At 39.2% G+C, this 19,663-nt stretch overlaps 1 protein-coding gene across 4 annotated transcripts in view; it reads left to right on the top strand.

Annotated features, from left to right (window-relative positions):
• Positions 1-7,833, top strand: part of PTPDC1 (protein tyrosine phosphatase domain containing 1) — a 63,947-nt gene extending 56,114 nt beyond the window's left edge. For 3 of the 4 annotated variants that reach the window (XM_045562383.1, XM_045562384.1, XM_045562385.1), the window contains 3 exons: positions 1,433-1,618; positions 3,215-3,325; positions 5,806-7,833. In XM_045562383.1, the coding sequence (XP_045418339.1) occupies positions 1,433-1,618; positions 3,215-3,325; positions 5,806-5,922 (414 nt within the window). In that variant the 3' untranslated portion in view covers positions 5,923-7,833. The remainder of the gene's footprint in view (positions 1-1,432; positions 1,619-3,214; positions 3,326-5,805) is intronic. The other variant, XM_045562386.1, reaches the window with a different exon arrangement.
• The last annotated feature ends 11,830 nt before the right edge of the window (positions 7,834-19,663 follow it).

Raw genomic sequence — 19,663 nt, 5'->3', positions numbered from 1 at the left:
TTTTCATAATAGTCCCGGGAGGCAGATGATACTATTTACGTTTTCTTTGTTAATCTTATGAATTCGATATCACAGATGAGGAAACTAAGGGTGACAGAGGGTAAGTGACTTGCTCAATATCACATGTATGTGACAGAACTAGGGTATATGTAGCTCATGGGTTTAACACTTTCTGTTATCCCAGGGTGTCTTTCCTAACATCACTGGAAAGCCTCAGGGAACATCGTGATAGTCTTTTTGGGAAGAGAGTTTTTGAGTAGTATCAGTTCTGCCCTGCTTGTCTCCTCACTAGCTACATAAAATTGAATAAAAAGCTACTCTGTTATGTACATGATCTGTGGGATGGGAGGGAATATGAACAAGTAAAAGCGCTGGCTTATTTATAAGATAAAAAAGAGAAACCCAGTACTAGAGGGTCCTTGTGGTATGGCAGAGACAACACAGACCCTGCAGTAAGGCAGAACTGGGTGTCAAGACTCCCTTTGCTATTTTCTAGCTCGGGGCTCCCAGGCAAGTAATTTCATCTTTCTTGAGCCCCAGTATATTTATTTGTGATGGGCCTCCCTGCTGGGTGCTCTGACAGTCAGGGATAAGTCACGTGTAATAGTTTCTGGCCCACTGTATGCATGCCATAAATATTGGATGGGTGAATGAATAAATGGTAGCAATTATTACACTTATTACTGTTGCAAAAATATATTTGATTCACTAAAACATAAATCTGAACGCTGTCAAAAATTAACTAAAATTCACTTTCCCCTTCTCTCTGTGAGGTGAAGTTTCAAAATCTCATGCTTAAATTGTCTCCAGGCATTTGGAGTATTTAGCAAGACCTTTTAGTTATTTTCACCCGATCAAATTTCAGGATGCAGGGCTTGTTATCTGTTAAGTTCTACAGAGGATTCTAAAGAGGCATTTGAAGAAATACATATACCCCATTTGCCAACTTTCAACTTTACCAACTTTGCGTACTTCGAAGTTTCAGTTACGAGCATTTCCTTAAATCCTAGGTTGATTTACAAATGTTCCCTTATTTATACTTCTCCTGTACCATCCTACTTCTTTGCAGTAGATATTTGTTTTGTTTACTAGAAGCCTGAAAAGGAAGGTTCAGTCTTCATGAACCGCCCCTGTGGTTTCTGAATGAAGGAGGGAACGTGGGCTAACTCAGCCCCTCCTGTGTGCGTTAACAGACCTTATCCCAGCCCGTTAGCCCAGCACCTCGGGAGGCAGGGGCTGAGCTTCCTAGAGGGAAGCTACAGCATCCAGAAGTTCAGTGTCTTAGGCCAGCGTCCCGCTGGGAGGAGTCCCAGATCCGTACCCTAGAGCTTGAGCTTTCGCTCTCGAAGGCAGCCCAAGGATCACCGGTGTCAGTGGGTGTCCCCCTCTCTTCTGCCTGTCTCTGTCTCTCTCTCTTTCTCTTCCTTTTTAGAAAGAACTAAATTCCCGAGATGGAGCTTGGGAAAGAATATGTGGCGAGAGGGACCCTTTTGTCCTGTGCAGTTTGATGTGGTCTTGGGTGGAGCAACTGAAGGAACCCGTAATCACCAAGGAAGATGTGGACATGTTGGTTGACAGACAGGCAGATGCCACAGAAGCACTGTTTTGGTTAGAGAAGGTAAAGTTGCCGTTGCACTAGTTAATGACTTTAACTAAGGCCCTCAGTATAAACTTCACACACTAAAAAAGAAACCCATTATAAAAAAGGGAATTCATACTGAATCCCATATCTAGGTCTAATTTAATAGTTTTTCTAAGATAAGAGAAGAAATTAATACCCAGTAGAAACATCTAGAAAATATAAAAATAAAAAGGGAAAATATCCATAATCTTGGGAGAGCCACTATAAAAATGTTCAATTCTTCTTTTAATCTTATCAGTACATATATTACCTTAGTAAAAATTATGTTAACATACAACTTTATATTTCGTTTTTGCTTAAAATTATAACATAGGTATCTTCCCATGAATGGTTGTTATGAGCTTTTCATAAATACTGAGTGGAATGGGCACACCGATGCTCTAACGTGGGCCTATGCCATTAATTAACTGCTTCGTCACTGTTGGGTATTTGTTCCTAGTTACTTACTATCAGCATACATCCGACAAAACTTAAGAAGTAGGTTAGAGTATGTACTCATTTATATTTTTAAAAAGGGATGTCACACATATATGTATTTAATTTGTATATGTATAAAATGCAGAAGAATACAGAAGGAAAAATAAGAAACTGGTAATAGTGGTCACCTTTAGGGAAAGATACTAAGAGACAATGGATCTAGGAAGGAGGGCTGGAAATTGTATGAATCCTTTTATATAGTTTAGTATTTTTAACCATATAAAGATACTAAATTTTCTTTTAAAAATAGGCTTGTTCTTGTTTTAGGAAACAATGCTATCTAATAAATCAGCCTTGAGTTACCTACTGTGCTGTAATATAAGCATCTCCTCATTGTTTCCAAATCTTCATTAAAAATTTTCTATAATTATACACACACACACCAGACACACACACACATGCTCATACACATGTGCATACAGAAACAGCCTCACACACAGACACGTGCACACACATAAACACACACCACAGTTGTGCGATACACATATTTTTTAAGAAAAGATTTTTCCCGTATCTGGAGTTCTTTTCTTAGAATATTTTCTCAGAAATTAAATCACAGAGATAAAACAGGAGAGTATGATAAGGGAGAAGATTAACCTTTGTCAGGAGGCTGTGGACCACCCCTTGGAGCCTGGGGCTGTCACTTTCTTCATCTGACCACCTCCCTCCATGGCGTCTGCAATGGGCTAGGTACACAGGTACTGACCGCTCAGTGCCTGACTGGTTAGTCCACGTATCACCGTGACACGTCAGCATGTACTAGCTGAACCAAAATGATTGTATTCAGAAATAACAAGAATAGAAAAATCAATCCTGTTCACTGCAAGAGAAACATCTGGTTTAAAATTGTACTGATCTTTAGATTCAGTTGTACATTGTGACTAACTAACCAGCTTTGATATTATCTCCTGAAAGCTTTTCAGATTATATTAACATATAACAATAAACATTTGGTAGAGCTCTTGGTAGATATTTTAGCATTTGAGATTATGCATACTTAGTCACAAACTAATTCTCAACTCTACAATTGTTTCGAATAGATTTCTTAAGGCATTTTTCAAAAAACTGTTTTGATTTTGATTTCTGTAAAAACAGGGAAAACACCAGACTATTCTCTGTGTGTTACATTGCATCGTGAGCCTGCAGATGGTTCCCGTGGACGTGGAGGAAGCTTTCCTTGTTCATGCCATTAAAGCTTTCACTAAGGTGGGTCACATTCTTTTTCTCCTTCTGTACCACAGATCAGCATCATCTTTGTAAATCAGAATCCAGAGGTCACCATCCTCCTCTAAAATAAACTTTTAGCTGTATTTCCGCTTTACGGAAATGTCTTTGACATTTCTTGAAGTTGTTGCAGAATTCCCCCCTCAAAAAAAAAAAAAAAAAAAAACCATTTTCCAAACAGTGATATTAGGAAGAGCTGAATTGAGGGATTTTTAAAGGAGAACATTGAAACAAAGAGCTTTTATAATGGAGAAGAGAAACAATTGGGTGTTGAGTACATAATTTTAAATCATGTGCCTCGTAGGAGTCACAGAATCTTTGCTTGTTGAGCAAGTTCTACCTTGGATTTAAACAAAAAACCATCTACTGAGAATTAAACATCCAACATTGCCAATTTGGTACAGTGTCCTGGTTGGCATATCCTAAGGAAAGAGTAAAAAAATGTTTCCTTTCTAAAAGCACATCCTTTTGGCTTATAGCAGTTTTTCCTACCTGAAATAAAAAGCCAGGTTCATGCCAAGAGCAAAGGTTCCCCTCACCCCTTCAGCTAATTTATTTGGTATCTCTCATATACGACATGAAAATGCCATTAAACAAAGAACCCAGATTTTGAATGACAGTATCTGTGGTAACATTAATGATAACAGCAGTGATCACGTGTACTCATTCCCAACTTTGAAGATTCTTTCTTTTTAACATTTGTCCAATCTCCTTCTCCTCCACTGTTTCCAAAGTATGATCTTCCTTGCAGTCTTCCTTGTCCTTGTCTGGATTTTATGGCAATAACCACCTGACATCTTTTCAGTCTGTTCTCCACAATGTCCACAGTCAGTGGTCCCAAATCCAGATCACGTGATCGTTTGCATCTATATTTACATTTTCATAGACTAAGAGGCTATCTACCATGTGAGAGGGGTTGTGGTTTGATGTTTAAGAAAGTAAAGAATTCAAACCATTATTAATGTTAATAAGGAGTTTTTGTAAATAGACAATGTAGTGGTCAAGATAAAATTAAATCTCTGAATTTGAACAAAAAATGCTTAATATTGGTGTCTCTGAAAGTGATGGGAATTCTTTACAACTATTGTTAGCCTTTTAAGGGGATACTAAAGAAAAGTTAGATAAGCAGTTGTTTAAAATCTGTCTATAAAAATGTTAGAAGGCAGTCCTCGTTGGGTCTCTCATGTCTCTGCACAGTCTGATGAGCAGATGTACTGACAGCTCTCTTTGGGGACCGGCTCTTCATGGAAGTCTGTGTAGCTCTGCCTGTAGGGCACAGGGCATGTGGTTCTGCCTACCCAGGTAATTGTGATATTTCCCTTCAGAGCAAAGGTTGGCAGCTTTGCTTGCAGCCTCCTTATAAAACATGGGGATTTCTTAAACTTGGGGCTCCTCAGCTATGCTGCAAAGCCCTTGCTTGTGCAGCCTCCAGCTGGACCCCTCCGCATTGCCCCCGCAGGACGAGGGAGGCCAGAGGAACTCATGTGAGTATGAAGCACGTGCAGCCGTGAGGAATAAAGCTGTTTGTCTTTGACCCAGGAGCCTTGTATCTTGTCCCAGTGTAATACCATCAAGCTAAGCAGGGTAAAATCTCAGATCTTTTATAGTTATTGACAAAGGAACATCCTTCCCTTTGTCAAAATTTATCGGAGAAGGAGAAATTCAAGAAGGGGAGAGGCAGTGATTGTGTGATCCTGATTCCTTCTCAGTGAGTCACGCATTCTGGGGATGGGGTGGGGTCGGGGACTGGAGTACTTACTCTGGTTCTCTGTCCTGCCCTCCTTCCTAACCCAGAGTATGGTAAACTAGGGCAGAGAATCCAAACAGTGTACGTGATACCTTCGCATCAAGGGGAAAGAAACTAACTTTTATTGAGGATTTTTATATGCCAAACTTATGTTAGACTCTCATAGATACAAAATCCTAAGGAAAAGGATATTGTGGACTCTGTTTTGCGGAAGATGAACTTGAGGCCCAGAGTGGCTGGGTGTGAGGTGAGGACGCACAGCTGGCAGGTAGAGAGCCAGGCTTTCTGTTCAGGTCGCTCTGACCCTGCCCCAGAGTGGCCACAGGGCCTCTCAAGGGGACATTTACGGCTGATGTGCTTTCTTCTAATAAGGAATACTTTTCCCTTGTACCATCAGTGATTAGTCTCTGAATTAAAAACTTACTTCACACTCACTATTGACTTGCTTCATGACTAGGCATATGTGATTATACTAAATATCCAGGCACTAGATTTAATTTTTAAGTTTTCATTCATAAGTTTGGTATTGGCATGGTTGGCAGTTCTAATACAGTCTTTCAATTAAAATGTGTAAAATTTATTATGTATTTTTAAAATTATATATATTTATTTTTATAAGACTTAGTTTTTTCTCTACCTCCCTCTTTTTCTCCCAAATAGAGACTGGTTAAAATTCTTGTTATAGTGTCCTGAATATAAATTTCTTTGTCACCAGGTTAATTTTGATTCTGAAAACGGACCAATAGTTTATAGCACTCTGAAGAAAATATTTAAGCACGCTCTGGAAGAAAAAAGAAAAATGACAAAAGACGGTCCTAAGCCTGGCCTCTAGTGAAACTGATTTTCCCTCATGATGACTATTTCCGACCTAAATGTCCAGTTCATATGTGAAGAAATTGAAGTTTGTGGAGCTACCTTCTACCATAGCACTTTACTTTGAATGCTGTTATTTGTGCTGACAACGATCGTTCCTTGTTGGAGCAGTTATTTAAAGTATCCTTGAGCTACATTTTTGTTTTGGAAAATTGCCATAAAGTTGGTGCCACTTTCTTTTATTTATTTGACTGAATTTATATTGTTGTATTAACATGTTAAATGTGTGGTGTTTATATTCTTATTCTTTTTGACGTTTTGGAGAAAGTTGTAACTCGTCTTTCCAAAACAACCATTTTCTTGACAGAACTCTTCCTGGAGTTTTTACCAAATAGATAATTTCAGTAGTAAAACCTCACTGTGTATCCATCCCCCTGACACATGACCTAAGAAAGTCACCAAGTGTCTTAAACTGTTTTATATTTGTTACTAAGAAGGCTACTAAGAAGGATACAATTTTTTAAAGGATTTTTTAAAAACTTCCTTTGAAATTATTTGTTTTTCCTTTTCATCTTACAAATGTGACCAAGGGTTTCGAAGTGTGTTATTTTTCAGAGTGATTTAGTTTTACTTTAACGGAGTGACTGCGAAGTGGTTGGGATTTTTTACTTGTAGTAAGTAGACTTGCTCTTTGTCAGGCTTCCAGACAACTTCGCCAGCCTTGGCTGTCACGAGGAGGCAGGAGCAGTTTTCAACACACCAAGCCTTATTCCCACTCCCTCGGGCTGCTGCTGAGCTAAACAGCGTCTTTACAAAGGCAGTGGATCAGAGGCGGGCAGTGTGGGAAGTTGCTAAGAAGCAGGACTTGCCTCTGTTTTCCCAGGGACTCCACAGGGACAGTCCTGCGGGGGCCAGGGCTCTGTGCCAGCCTGCTTTATCAGGGTGCTGTAGCACTCTGCAGAGGCAACTGTTGGAGCTGGAAGAAGTCAGGGCCGGGCCACTGCTCGCGCTGATGGTGTATTAGCATGAGCAGACTGGCCCCGGCCCGCACTCCCAAATCTGCCACTGCAAAGACCCAGTTGCCTCAGGGTTCTATCCTTTGCTGCTCTTTTACCATGAGAATTAAAATTTTTAAACTGAATTTGACCCTATGCAGGTTACTTTCACCCTAACTGGCATCAGATAAGGAAAGGTGTCTACCTAAACTGGTTCGTTATAGACCAAACTGTCAATCAGCAATTGAAGCCATGACTTTTGTTTAATTTAATATGTGGTGATATAAGAGGCCATTGAATGGACAGGATGGTAGTTTTTCCCAATAAAAGTGATACTAATCAGACGAATTTCAAACTGAAGAAGCTACTATTAATACTTAATCTTAAAGATGGAATTTCAGGGGAAACAAGAATAATTTAGAACAAATAAAATTTCTCCAACTCCTACATTTCTGAATTAAGATGTAGCACATCAAAAATATTTTAGTCATTATCAGTCTAACTAACTCTAATGGCAAATGCTAAATGCAGTGTTCTTCCACACTGTTTGAATTTTCTTGGGAAATCAAATCCAAGTTGATGAACTGGGTTGCCCACTCCTGAAATGTCTTATTTTCAAGTGCCTGGCCTGGGAAAGAAGGGAGGAAACAGTTCCATTTCATCCAAAGGTACATTATACAAATAGGGTTTTTACCCCCCCAAAAAAGTTTGTTCTCAGTCAGCCTCACATAGGCAAGTGACGTGACAGCTTTTGACAAGCCAGCTGTTTGTTTGCCTATGCGTCTGAAACACTTGTTTCAAATTAGGGAACAGTCATGATGTGACCACAGGACTGCATGTCTAAAAATCTAACCACATGAGCCTGAAAAAGAGATAAGACAGGGGAAATGAATCAGGCTATGTGCAAGTATTGTATTTATTTGAATAAAAGTGAAAAAAAATCCCTAGTCTTGTACTTTACTTTGATACTCTTGGGCATCGTGCATACCCTGATGGTAAAGACAAGGTTTTGCTCTTTGATTGTCCTGGTGGGCAGATTGAGGGCTGAGCAGTCAGCCAGCCAAGCTCTAGTTAGTGCCAGCTCCTTCTGTTGGTTCAGAATGACCAAAGATGGAGGAGACCAGCATGGACGAGTCCTAAGAGGAGTGACTGAAGAAAATCTCTAGGCTGTCAAGATTCCTGCCGTCCTTTATTTGAATGGAGGAGGAGTTTTTTGTAGCCCAGAGGACAGAAATCTCATGTATTAGGAGACATTACAAGTTGCAAAATTCAGTTCAACAGAAATTGAAGTGTCAAGAGCACACACATACTAAGAACTTACGTGGGCCAGCCATATCTGTTACCCCACTGAATTCTTGACAGACGGAGAGAGACATCTTAATCATACCTGTGCGACAAAGGATGCCAAGTCTGGTGGACTCCACTCTGTGCCCTCCTCCCTGCTCATGCTGCCTGCCTGTGGGACTCAACCAGGGGGAGCTGCCCGGGGCAGAGCACCCTCAGGGACCTCGAGGTCCTTTTAGCACAAGATTTCAGGACGGTGTTAGCACCATACTGTCCATCACTTCAGTGAAACCATCACATCTGTCCTCTGCAAAAGACTGAGTTTGCTGTGTCACTATCCTGTGATGATCTCTAGCGTATCACACTTAGAGGAAGTGGTAATTTCTTCCTGCCTCAGGGAGCTTGCTAAGGCCTGCTGAGAGGTGGTGCTGCTGCTGGTGGAGAGCTTGTTTCATCCGTTTGCATACCTCAAATTCTATGCTGATTTACTTAGTCATTTCTTTAACCAGCTTCCCAGTTTTATCTGAGGAAGAGTATTTGCCTCCTCACTCTGGATTCCATGAAAATGACCATATATCATAATTTAAGAGATAGATAACGTTTCTTTTTTCTCTTAAATGGAGAATACTTGCTAATATTCTCAGGTACTATTTCACACTGTTCTCCAGATGTCTGAAAAAAATATTCAGGGACAGTGTATTGTAGCGGAGTGCATGCCCCAAGTTTTTTACTTTGACAGCCCTCAAATATTTATTTTGAGGGTTGATAAAAAGTGACAACTTCCTCATAGGATCTTTATTGTTGTTGTTCCAAATTAACAAGGATTAATATATTTTCAGTACAGGTAAATCGAGAATGACACTCCCTTTAGTACTTTTTATTTTTACGAATGTGGCCCCAAGAATAGTATGTTACTTAAGGGAGCACTTCTCAAACTCGATGGTTGAAAATTGTCTACAGATGAAGTGGCAGAAGAAAAATTCAACAAAATCCTGCTCCTTAGTGGTGCATTATTTTTTTAGTTATGCTTTCAGGCATGAGCTGATCTCTGATTAGCTGAACACCTGACAATAAAACTGATTTATAAGTAATCACGATGGAGCCATTCAGTAGTGGCGCCTGACGAGCCTTTGTTCTCAGCCATCCAGTCATTAAAAGTAATGTCCCAATAAGACTTTAATGTCTTGAAACCTTTGCAGTGAAAATAAAAGTTTCATACACCCACTATGATTTATATAGTAAGAGAAGGCTGCCAAGCCCTTGCCTCGTGGATTTCTTGATTAAAATGGAAAAATATTTTACTCATAAGATTGCCTGTTTAGGGGAGAAGTTTCATTTTGGGGATGGGTTCCTACTTATACCTGACCATTAGGTTGCAGTCTGTGCCAATACCCTCTGGTTTTGATTTAGTGGATTGCCTTATCATTTTTTTTCTCTTCTTATAAACAAATTACTCAGGTTTTGATTTAGTTTGAACCATATGTAGTGGCCATTTCATATGGTTGAATCTAATATTAAACTTAATGTTTCTTGGCCTGGCCTGGTAGGTGATATTTCCTGAATTAATTTTGGTAAGGTCTACATTAGATAATTATTTTTTAAGACTATCCTGCCTGCTCACACTAGAGTTCCAATACAAGAGACCAATATGAAACTCATTCTCTCGGCAACAGATTTGTGCCTATTCTGCTTGGCTCTCTCCGGAATCTGGGGACACACAGGAATCATTTATTCAATTATGCAGTCATTCATCCTTCCATCTAGGAGTTAAGTTGCTGTGATCTGAATGTGTCCCCCAAAATTCATGTGATGGAAAATTCCCAATGCAATGGTGTAGGGAGCTGCAGCCTTTTGGAAGGTGTTTAGGTCATAAAAGGGCCTGATGTAGGGAGTCTAGTCCTTATCTGCCCTTCCGTCTTCTGCCATGTGAGGACACGGGATTCCTCTGCTCTGGAGGACACAGCACTCAAGGCACCATCTTGGAAGCAGAGAGCAGCCCTCACCAGACGGCGGTACCTTGATCTTGGCCCTCCCAGCCCTCCAGGTCTGTGAGAAGTAAATGTCTGTTGTTTATAAGCTACCCAGTCTAAGGTATTCTGTCACAGTGGTGCGAAATGGACTAAGACACAGATTGGTACCAGAGGAGTAGGGTGTTGCCACAACAAATACCAAAAAATGTGGGAGTGGCTTTGGAACTGGGTAATGGGCAGACCCTGGAACAGTTTTGAAGTGAATGCTGGAAAAAGCTTATATTACCATGAGTGGAGCATTAGGGTGATTCTGGTGAGGGCCCAGAAGAAGAGGGAAAATTTCATTCTTCTTAGAAATTATTAGTAATTATTAATATGTAAGTGGTTGTGAACAGAAAGTTGGTAGAAGCATGGATAGTAAAGGCTGTTCTGATTAGCTCATAGACAGAAATGAAAAATATTTTATTGGAAATTGGGGAAAAAGCCACCGTTATTAAAAAGTGGCAAAGAGCTCAGCTGAATTGTGTCTCTTGTTGGACTTTGTAAGAGGCAGAGCTTATAAGCAATGGACTAGGATATTTGGCAGAAAACATTTCTAGGCAGCAAAGTGTTCAGCATGCTAAGTGGCTTCTCTTAACTACTTATAGTAGAATGAGAGAAGAGAAATGATTTTAAAATGGAATTTATGATTAAATGGGAAGCAGAACATAAAGATTTGGGAAAGTCTCAGCCTAGCCATGTGAAGAATTAAAAGTGTGTTTAGGAGAGAACACCAAGGACGTGGCCAAGCTACCATTTGATAAGGAGATCGGTGTGGATAGAAGAAAGCCCAGGTACTATTTATCAAGACGTTGGGAGAATGACCCCAAAGGCATTTCAGAGACTGGGGAGAGGGGGCAGCCACACCCATCAAAGTCCCAGAGTGCTGTGGACTTGGGGGCAGAACAATTTTGAGGAGGGGCCCAGGGTGCCAATGGGACCTCAGCTCTCACTGCTGAGGGGTGCCGAGGGTCTCTGCTCCCTGCATTCTGAAACAGTGCTACGTGGCCACCCCCACACTGACTCAAGCAGGCCTGGGTGTGGCTCAGGCCACTACTCTGGTAGGCACAAGAAGTGAGCCTTGGCAGGGTCCACATGGTGCTAATTCTGCAGGTGTGCAGAGTGCAAGAGCTGTGGAGGCGTGGCTTCCTTCACCTAGATTTCAAAGGCTGCCTCACAGAGCTTCAGGGCCCAGGCAGAGCTGCTACAGAAGCAGAGCCACTGCAGAGAGCCCCCACTAGGCAGTTCCTAGTGGAGCCATGGGAGCAGGGTTGCCCCTGAGATTCCAGAAGTGTAGAGCCACCAGCATGCAGGGCCAGCCTGGGAAGGCTGCAGGCTCGTGATTGCAATGTGTGAGAGCAGAAGCCTTGGCTGTGCCCCAGCAAAGCTGTGGGGGGGGGGGGGGGCTGCCTGCGGCCGTGGGGACCTAACCTCTCCTTCCAGTGTGTCTGGAAGATAGGACATGGCGTCAAGATTTAAAGTTGTTTGTCCTGTTTAGACTTAGTTAGGACCTATTATGCCTTAATTCTTTCGTATTGCTCCTTTTGGGAATAGGAATATTTATCCAATACCTGCCCCATCGCTGTATTTTGGAATTATATAACTTGTTCGATTTCACAGGCTGGAGAGCAGTTTGCCTCAGGATGAATCATACTTTGAGTCTCACTCATAACTGATTTAGATGAGACTTATGAGTTGGTGCTGGAACAGGTTAAGACTTTGGGGGCTACTGGGATGGAATGAATGTATTTTGCCTGTGAGATATGTCAACAGAAAAGAACCCAAACTCTGTAAAATAATTTAAAGAGGTTTATTCTGAGCTGAATATGTGTGACCATGGCCTGGAGAGCCACCCCCAAGAAGCCTTGAGCAAGTGGTCCTGCTGTGGTTGGGTTACGGTTCGGTTTTATATGTGTTAGGGAGACAGGAATGACACATCAAATCATAAATCGATACATGGCGGGAACACATTGGTTCAGCTCAGCAGGGTATCTCAAAGCAGAGGGCTTACAGGTTATAGGTGAGTTTAAAGATTCTTGGATTTATAATTGGTTACAGAAATGAAGCTTTGTCTAACGGCCTGGAATGTTGTAAGTTAAGATGAGGAAGTCTGTTAATCAGAGACAAGTCACTGGACATAGACTCATGAGATCTGTTAAATGAATTGATGACCTGCTGTTGTGGTTTAACCTTTGCCGTACAGGCCTTACTTATTGTTACAAAGAGTAACTCTAGAACAGAGGGGGGGTAACTTGGCATCTCTGACTTCCCTTCTCCTCATGACTGACTGACAACTCAGCTTTAAGGTTTTTCTGGGGCCCCATTGGCCAAGAGGGAGACCATTCAGTCAGCTAGGGGGTGGGGCTTAAAATTTTATTTTAGTTCACATAAGGACATAAATTTGGGGAGTCGGGGGAAGAATGTTATGGTCTGAATGTGTTCCCCCAAATTCACGTGTTGGAAACTTAATCTCCAATGTGACAGTGTAGGGAGGTGCAGCCTTTTAGGAGGTGTTTAGGTCATGAAGGCTCTGCCCTCACGAATGGATGAGTGCCATTATAAAAGGGCTTGACAGACAGGGTTTGGTGCTTTTTTGTCCTTCCACCTTCTGCCATGTAAGGCCACAGGATTCCTCCCCTCCAGAGGATGCAGCATTCAGGGCACCATTTTGGAAGCAGAGAGCAGCCCTCACCAGATGTCAGTGCCTTGATCTTGGCCTTCGCAGCCTCCAGAACTATGAGAAATATATGTTTGTTGGTTATAAGCTACCCAGCCTCAGGTATTCTATTATAGCAGCACAAAACAGACTAAGACACAAGTCTGGTGTGTGTCCATATCTACAAGTCTAGTGCTTGTCCGTGCCATCTTTTGTACCTCTGTTGTCACCCTAATTAATTCTGCATTGTCTACCACCTAGATACCTCCTTCAGTCCACACTTTAATTCTTTCTATACAATGCTGAAACAATAATACTGAACACTTTATCATCCAGTTAATTCCAAATGTCCTTCAAAACTCAGCTCTGTTTCCTTGAAACAGAATATGTGCTAATTAACTTTTGGTTAAATATAATTAAATTCAACTACCTAACTACCCCACAGGTCAAAGAGATGGGGAGGTGTTATGTACTGTATGTCTCCCCCACAGAATTCATATGGTGACATTCTAACCCCCATCACCTTGGAATGTGATTGTCTTTGGAAATAGGGTCTTTAAAGAGATAATTAAGATGAAATTAAGTCATTGATGTGTTCCCCATTCCAATCTGACTGTTCTTATAAGAGGAAATGAGGACAAAGACATGGAGAGAGGGAAGAATAAGTGAAGACACAGGGAGAAGACAGCCATTTTTGTAAGCCAAGGAGAGAGGTCTCAGAAGGAACTAATCCTGGTGACACTTTGATACCTCAGACCTCTGGCCTCCAGAACTGTGAGATGATAAATTTCTGTTCTTTAAGCTACCCATTCCATGACACTTTGTTGCGGTGGCCCTAGCAAACTAATACAGAACACAAAATTCCCTGCTTCTCCTCAGTGTTTCCACTATACCTTTATAATTCTATCTTAAACAACATATTGCTTGGTTTTGTAAAGTATTTTAAAACTTTACACAAATCAAAAATTACAGTGCATATTCTCCTCTGACTTAGTTTTTTTGTTTAACATCCTATTCACATTCATATTGATGTGAAAAGTTGTAATTCATTTGTGTTCACTGCTGCATAGTATTCCATGTTGCAGATACTCTAGAAATTATTCCCTTTACTTGTGATGGACATTTGGCTTGTTTATATTTGCACGTGTCTCTAGGTGCACATGGGCAAGAGTTTCTCTAGGCCATGTAGCTAAGAGTGGAATTTATGAGGGGTTCAATTTTCTATACAATGACAAATTGTGCCAGTTTATACTCCCAATAGCAGTAAATGAGAGTTCCCACTGCTCTGAATCATTGTCGACACTTAGTATTGTCTGACATCTTGATTTTTGCCGGATTCAGATAGTGTGAGATAGTATCTCAGTGTGTTACCTTATTAAATGTTCTGAGACATTTGTGTTTCTTCTTCTCTCAAGGGCTTATTCAGCAATGTATTTTAGTTTTTACTGTAGAAGTCTTTCACTTCTTTGGATAAGTTAATTCTAAGTATTTTACTCTTTTTGATGGTGTTGTAAATGGAATTGTTTTTGTAATTTCCTTTTTAGATTGTTCATTGTTAGTGTATAAAAAATGCAATGGATTTGTATGTGTTGACTTTGTATCCTGCTACTTTGCTGAATACTTCTGAAACTTCTAAGAAGTTTTTTGCAGAATCTTTAGGGTTTTCTATAAATAAGATCATATCATCTGCAGAGATAATTTTACTTCTTCCTTTCCAATTTGGATGCCTTTTATTTATTTATTTTGCCTAATTTCTATGGATAAAATTTCCAGTACTATGTTGAACAGAAGTGGCAGAAGCAGGCATTCTTGCCTTTTTCCTGATATTAGAGGAAAAGCTTTCAGTTTTTCACCATTGAGTATAATGTTCACTGTGGGTTTTTCATGTATGGTTTTTAATTTTGTTGAGGTAGTTTCCTTCTATCCCTAGTTTGTTTAGTATTTTTATTATCAAATGCTTTTTCTGCAAAAATTGAGATGATCATACAGGTATTTTTCTTTATTCTATAATGTGGTGTATTAAACTGATTAAGTTTCATATGTTGAACCATCCTTGTATTCCTGGAATACATCCTATTTAATCATGGTGTATAGTCCTTTCAAAACGCTGCTGAATTTGGTTTGTAGCATTCTGTCTAGAATTTTTGTATAAATATTCATAATGGAGTGCCCAGTCAAAGAATGGCTAAAGGTAATTATCTAAACAGAAGCAAAGGATAACAGAAGAAGGCTTCAAACTTCAGAAAAGAAAAAAGGACATTGGAATGAGTAAATATAATGGACTATCCATATGAGTTTATTCAGTTATATTTAATTGTTGAAAATTATAGCACCTTTTGATGCGATGTTCAATGCATATAGAGGAAATACCTAAGGTGATTATATTTAAGAACTAGGGAGGGTTATGAGGACATTATAGAACTAGGGAGGACATGAGGACTAGGGAGGGTATGAGTTTTCTCTACTTCATTCAAAGTAGTAAAACATCGACACCAACTAAGTTACATCGACTGTGCTAAGTTACATTTGGATATGTGCAATACTTAGAGTAATCACTAAGAAAACTATACCAAATGATACACTCAAAAACTAAAATAAGTCAAGATGGAACTTCTAGAAAACATTCAAGTAACCCACAGGAAATTAAGAAAAGAAACAGATGAATCAAAAACACAGAAAGCAAGTGTAAACTAAAAATAAAATTCTAAGCTCCCTGACAATTGAATGGATATCGCCTCAGAAAAAACTTTAAAACTGAGTTCTCAGCCATGAAGGGAAAGGAGGTCAGAGGTACCTCGTTATGCCTCCTCCCTTTTGGAGTTTAAACTAATTGCAGACAGGACCTAAGCCCATGAAAGGCAAAGGTTAAGTGACACCTACAGGGCATCACTTTGAGTCTGTATATTGTAGCTTACTCTCTGATTAACAGATTTCCTTATCCTAAAGCATTCCTTTCTACAGATTCCAAGCCTCTAGACAAAGTTTTATTTCTTTACCCAATTACAAATCAAAGAATCTCTGAACACACTTATAACCTGTAAGCCCCTGCTTCAGGATGTCCTGCCTTTTCAGGCCAAACCAATGTATACCTTCCATGCATTGATATATGATTTTACCTGCAATTCCTATCTCCCTAAAATGCGTAAAACTAAACTGTAACCTGGCTGCCTTGGGTGCATTTTCTTAGGATCTCTTGACATATGTTCCCCGGGCTGCAGTCACTATTTGGCTCAGAATAAATCTCTTTAAATTATTTTACACAGTTTTCATTTTTTCTGTTTTGACACAAGCAGAACACTATAAGATGTCTAACTTAAGCACTAACATATAGATAAACAATTTAAATTCAAATGGTCTAAATACACCAATTAAAAACCTGACATAATGGATAAAAATGTGAGTCCATGTGCTAACTTCAAAGCTCACTGAAACATCATGTCATAAGCAGGTTAAAAGTGAAAGGATAGAAAAAGATATCATGCAAACATTAATTTTTTAAAAACATATTAGTAGTAGATAAAGTAGAATTTAGAGCAAAGAAAATTACTAGACAGTACACAGTGATAAAAGGATCACTCCATTAGGGACACATAACAATCCTAAATATGTACACACCAAGTCACAGAGTTTCAAAATACATGAAGCAAAAACTGATAGATCTGAATGGAGAAATAGACAAATCCACAAGTATAGCTGGAAATTTCAGCACTCAACTCTCAGCAACTGATAGAACTGCTAGACAAATCAGCAGAGATACAGAAGAACTGAAATGTACACACATAGCACAATGGCTGCTGCTGTAGCAATCCCGACTTTTTTGTTTCAGGACCCCTTTGCTTATCTAAAGATTATTAAGTTCCTCAAAGAAGTTTTGCTTGTGTGTGTTATATCTGTTGATACATACATATTAGAAACTAAAATGGAAATTTCTGAAGTAATAACTCATTTTAAAGGAATATAATAAACTCAGGACTAGTTAACATAAATATCTTTATGGAAAATACATATTCAAAAAATCAGTGAGAGGAGTGGCATTGTTTTAAATTTTTACAAGTCTCTTTAAGGTCTGACTTAATAGAAGACAGCTGGATTATCATAGCTGCCTCTGCATATAATCTGTTATAGCATCACACATTATATAGCCTCTGGAAATTTCCACTGTACATTCATGAGTGAAAAATGTACATAACATCTTACTATTATAATGAAAATAGTTTTAACCTTTCAGATACCTTGAAAGGGTTTCAGGTCTCCCAAATATCCCTGATATGGTACTCGCTCTATAAATTCTCAAGACTAATGAACAACCAAAACTCCTTTCCAGAAAAGCCTCCCACTAAGAAGATGCTGCTGGAAGTAGAATTCAATTTAATGAAGAAGGAGAAATTTGGGGAAAAGGAAAGAGAAAGTCTAGTTAAAAGTAGGAAGAGAAACAGAAAGTTCGTTTTTGGGGTCATTTTTCGAAACTACAGAGAAAGAAGCCCTTAAGCCATGAAATTAGGAAATCAGTCCTGCCCCAATTCAAATAGCAGGGGCAATAGTAGAGGACCACAATTAATCCCATACAAAAATTATTAAAAGAACAAAAAAATTAATGGATTAATGTGCAGAATAACTTCCCTATGAATAATAAAAGTATGCCAGAAATATGTACTCACAAAATAAGGACCTAACATTTCAAAATGAACTCTAAAAATTAAGAAAATTGGGTTGGCTTTAGTTCAAGTGGTTACTTTCTTACACCAGACTTTCTAGCCTTCTAAAAATTAAGCAAATTATAGAAGTTATAATTGAACATCAAAATTTAGAATTTGAAAAACTCAAAAATAAGATGATTGGATAAAAAGCAGTTCTGAAAAAAAGATGATGAACTCAAGAAAGAATTAGAAATGAAGGGAGAAACTTTCAGAAACTAAAGATTAAACTAGATGGAACACAAGAGCAAATAAGTCTTCAAGAGAAATCTCTTCAAGAAAACCAAGAGGTGAGAAGGAGAAAAACAAACCAAATTTTTTAAAAATAAAGAAAGATGAAAAAGATTTGAGAAAAAGTAATAGATGTAGAAGATAGGCAAAGAAGAATCAAAATAAGTAAAATAGGAATATCCAAAAAAGAAAATGTTTGCATTTCCCTGATGATTAGAGATGTTGAGCATTTTTTCATATGTTTCTTGGCCATTAGTTTGTCTTCTTTTGAAAAGTTTCTGTTCATGTCCTTTGCCCACTTTTTAATGGGGTTATTTGATTTTTCTTGCTGATTTGCCTGAGTTCTATGTAGATTCTAGTTATCAGCCCTTTATTGGATGTGTAATATGCAAATATTTTCTCCCATTCTGTAGGCTGTCTGTTTGGTCTCGTGATAGTTTCCTTGGCTGTGCAGAAGCTTTTTAATTTGATCAGTTCCCATTTATTTATTTTTGTTGTTTCTGTGATTGCCTTTGGGGTCTTCTTCATAAATTCTTTCCCTAGGCCAATGTCTATAAGAGTTTTGCCAACATTTTCTTCTAGAATTCTTATAGTTTCATGCCTTAGGTTTAGATCTGTTATCCACCGTGAGTTGATTTTTGTGAGAGGTAAGAGGTGAAGATCCTGTTTCAGTCTTCTACATGTGGCTATCTAATTTTCCCAGCACCATTTATTAAATAAGGATTCTCTTCCCCAGTGTATGTTTTTGTCTGCATTGTCAAAGATTAGGTGGCTATATGAGGATGGTTTTATATCTGAGTTCTCAGTTTTGTTCCATTGGTCTATGTCTCTGTTCTTGTGCCAGTACCGTGCTATTTTAGTTACTATAGCCTTGTAGTATGGCTTGAATCTGGTAAATTTGATGCCTCCCAATTTGTTCTTTTTGCTAAGGATTGCTTTTGCTATGTGGGGTCTTCTCTCATCATCAGGGAAATGCAAGTCAAAACCACAATGAGATATCACTTAACTCCAGTAAGAATGGCCTTTATCAAAAAGTCCCAAAACAATAAATGTTGGCATGGATGCAGAGAGATAGGAACACTCATACACTGCTGGTGGGACTGCAAACTAGTACAACCTGTGTGGAAAGTAATATGGAGATACCTCAAAGAGTTACAAGTAGAACTACTATTTGATCCAGCAATCCCATTACTGAGCATCTACCCAAAGGAAAAAAAGACATCTGCACTAGAATGTTTATAGCAGCACAATTCACAATTGCAAAGATGTGGAAACAACCCAAGTGCCCATCAATACATGAGTGGATTAATAAATTGTGGTATATGTATACCACGGAGTTCTACTCAACCGCAAAAAACAATGGTGATCTAGCACCTTTTGTATTATCCTGGATAGAGCTGGAGCCCATTCCACTAAGTGAAGTATCACAAGAATGGGAAAACAAGCACCACATGGACTCACCATCAAATTGGTATTAACTGATCAACACTTATATGCACATATAGTAGTAACACTCATCTGGTGTCAGGCAGGTCGTGGGGGAGGAGGAAGGGGATGGGTACAGTGTGCACCGTCTGGGGGATGGACATGCTTAAAGCTCTGACTCAGGTGGGGCAAAGGTAATATACGTAACCTAAATATTTACCCCCATAATATGCTGAAATAAAAATATATAAATATAAAAAAGAAGAAAGAAAGAAAAAGAAGGAAGGAAGGAAGGAAGGAAGGAAGGAAGGAAGGAAGGAAGGAAGGAAGGAAGGAAGGAAGGAAGGAAGGAAGGAAGGAAGGGTAATGGAATAAAAGAACTATTAAAAAACTATAACACACACACAAAAATGTATTTTTCAATAAAAGACTTAAAACTACATACTGAAAAGTCACTCCATTTACA

The sequence above is a fragment of the Lemur catta genome, chromosome 10 (genome assembly GCF_020740605.2).
Source record: "Lemur catta isolate mLemCat1 chromosome 10, mLemCat1.pri, whole genome shotgun sequence".
Taxonomy (NCBI): Eukaryota; Metazoa; Chordata; class Mammalia; order Primates; family Lemuridae; genus Lemur; species Lemur catta.
The sequence above is the reverse complement of the archived record's forward strand: the minus strand, read 5'-3'. Positions and strand labels throughout refer to the sequence as shown.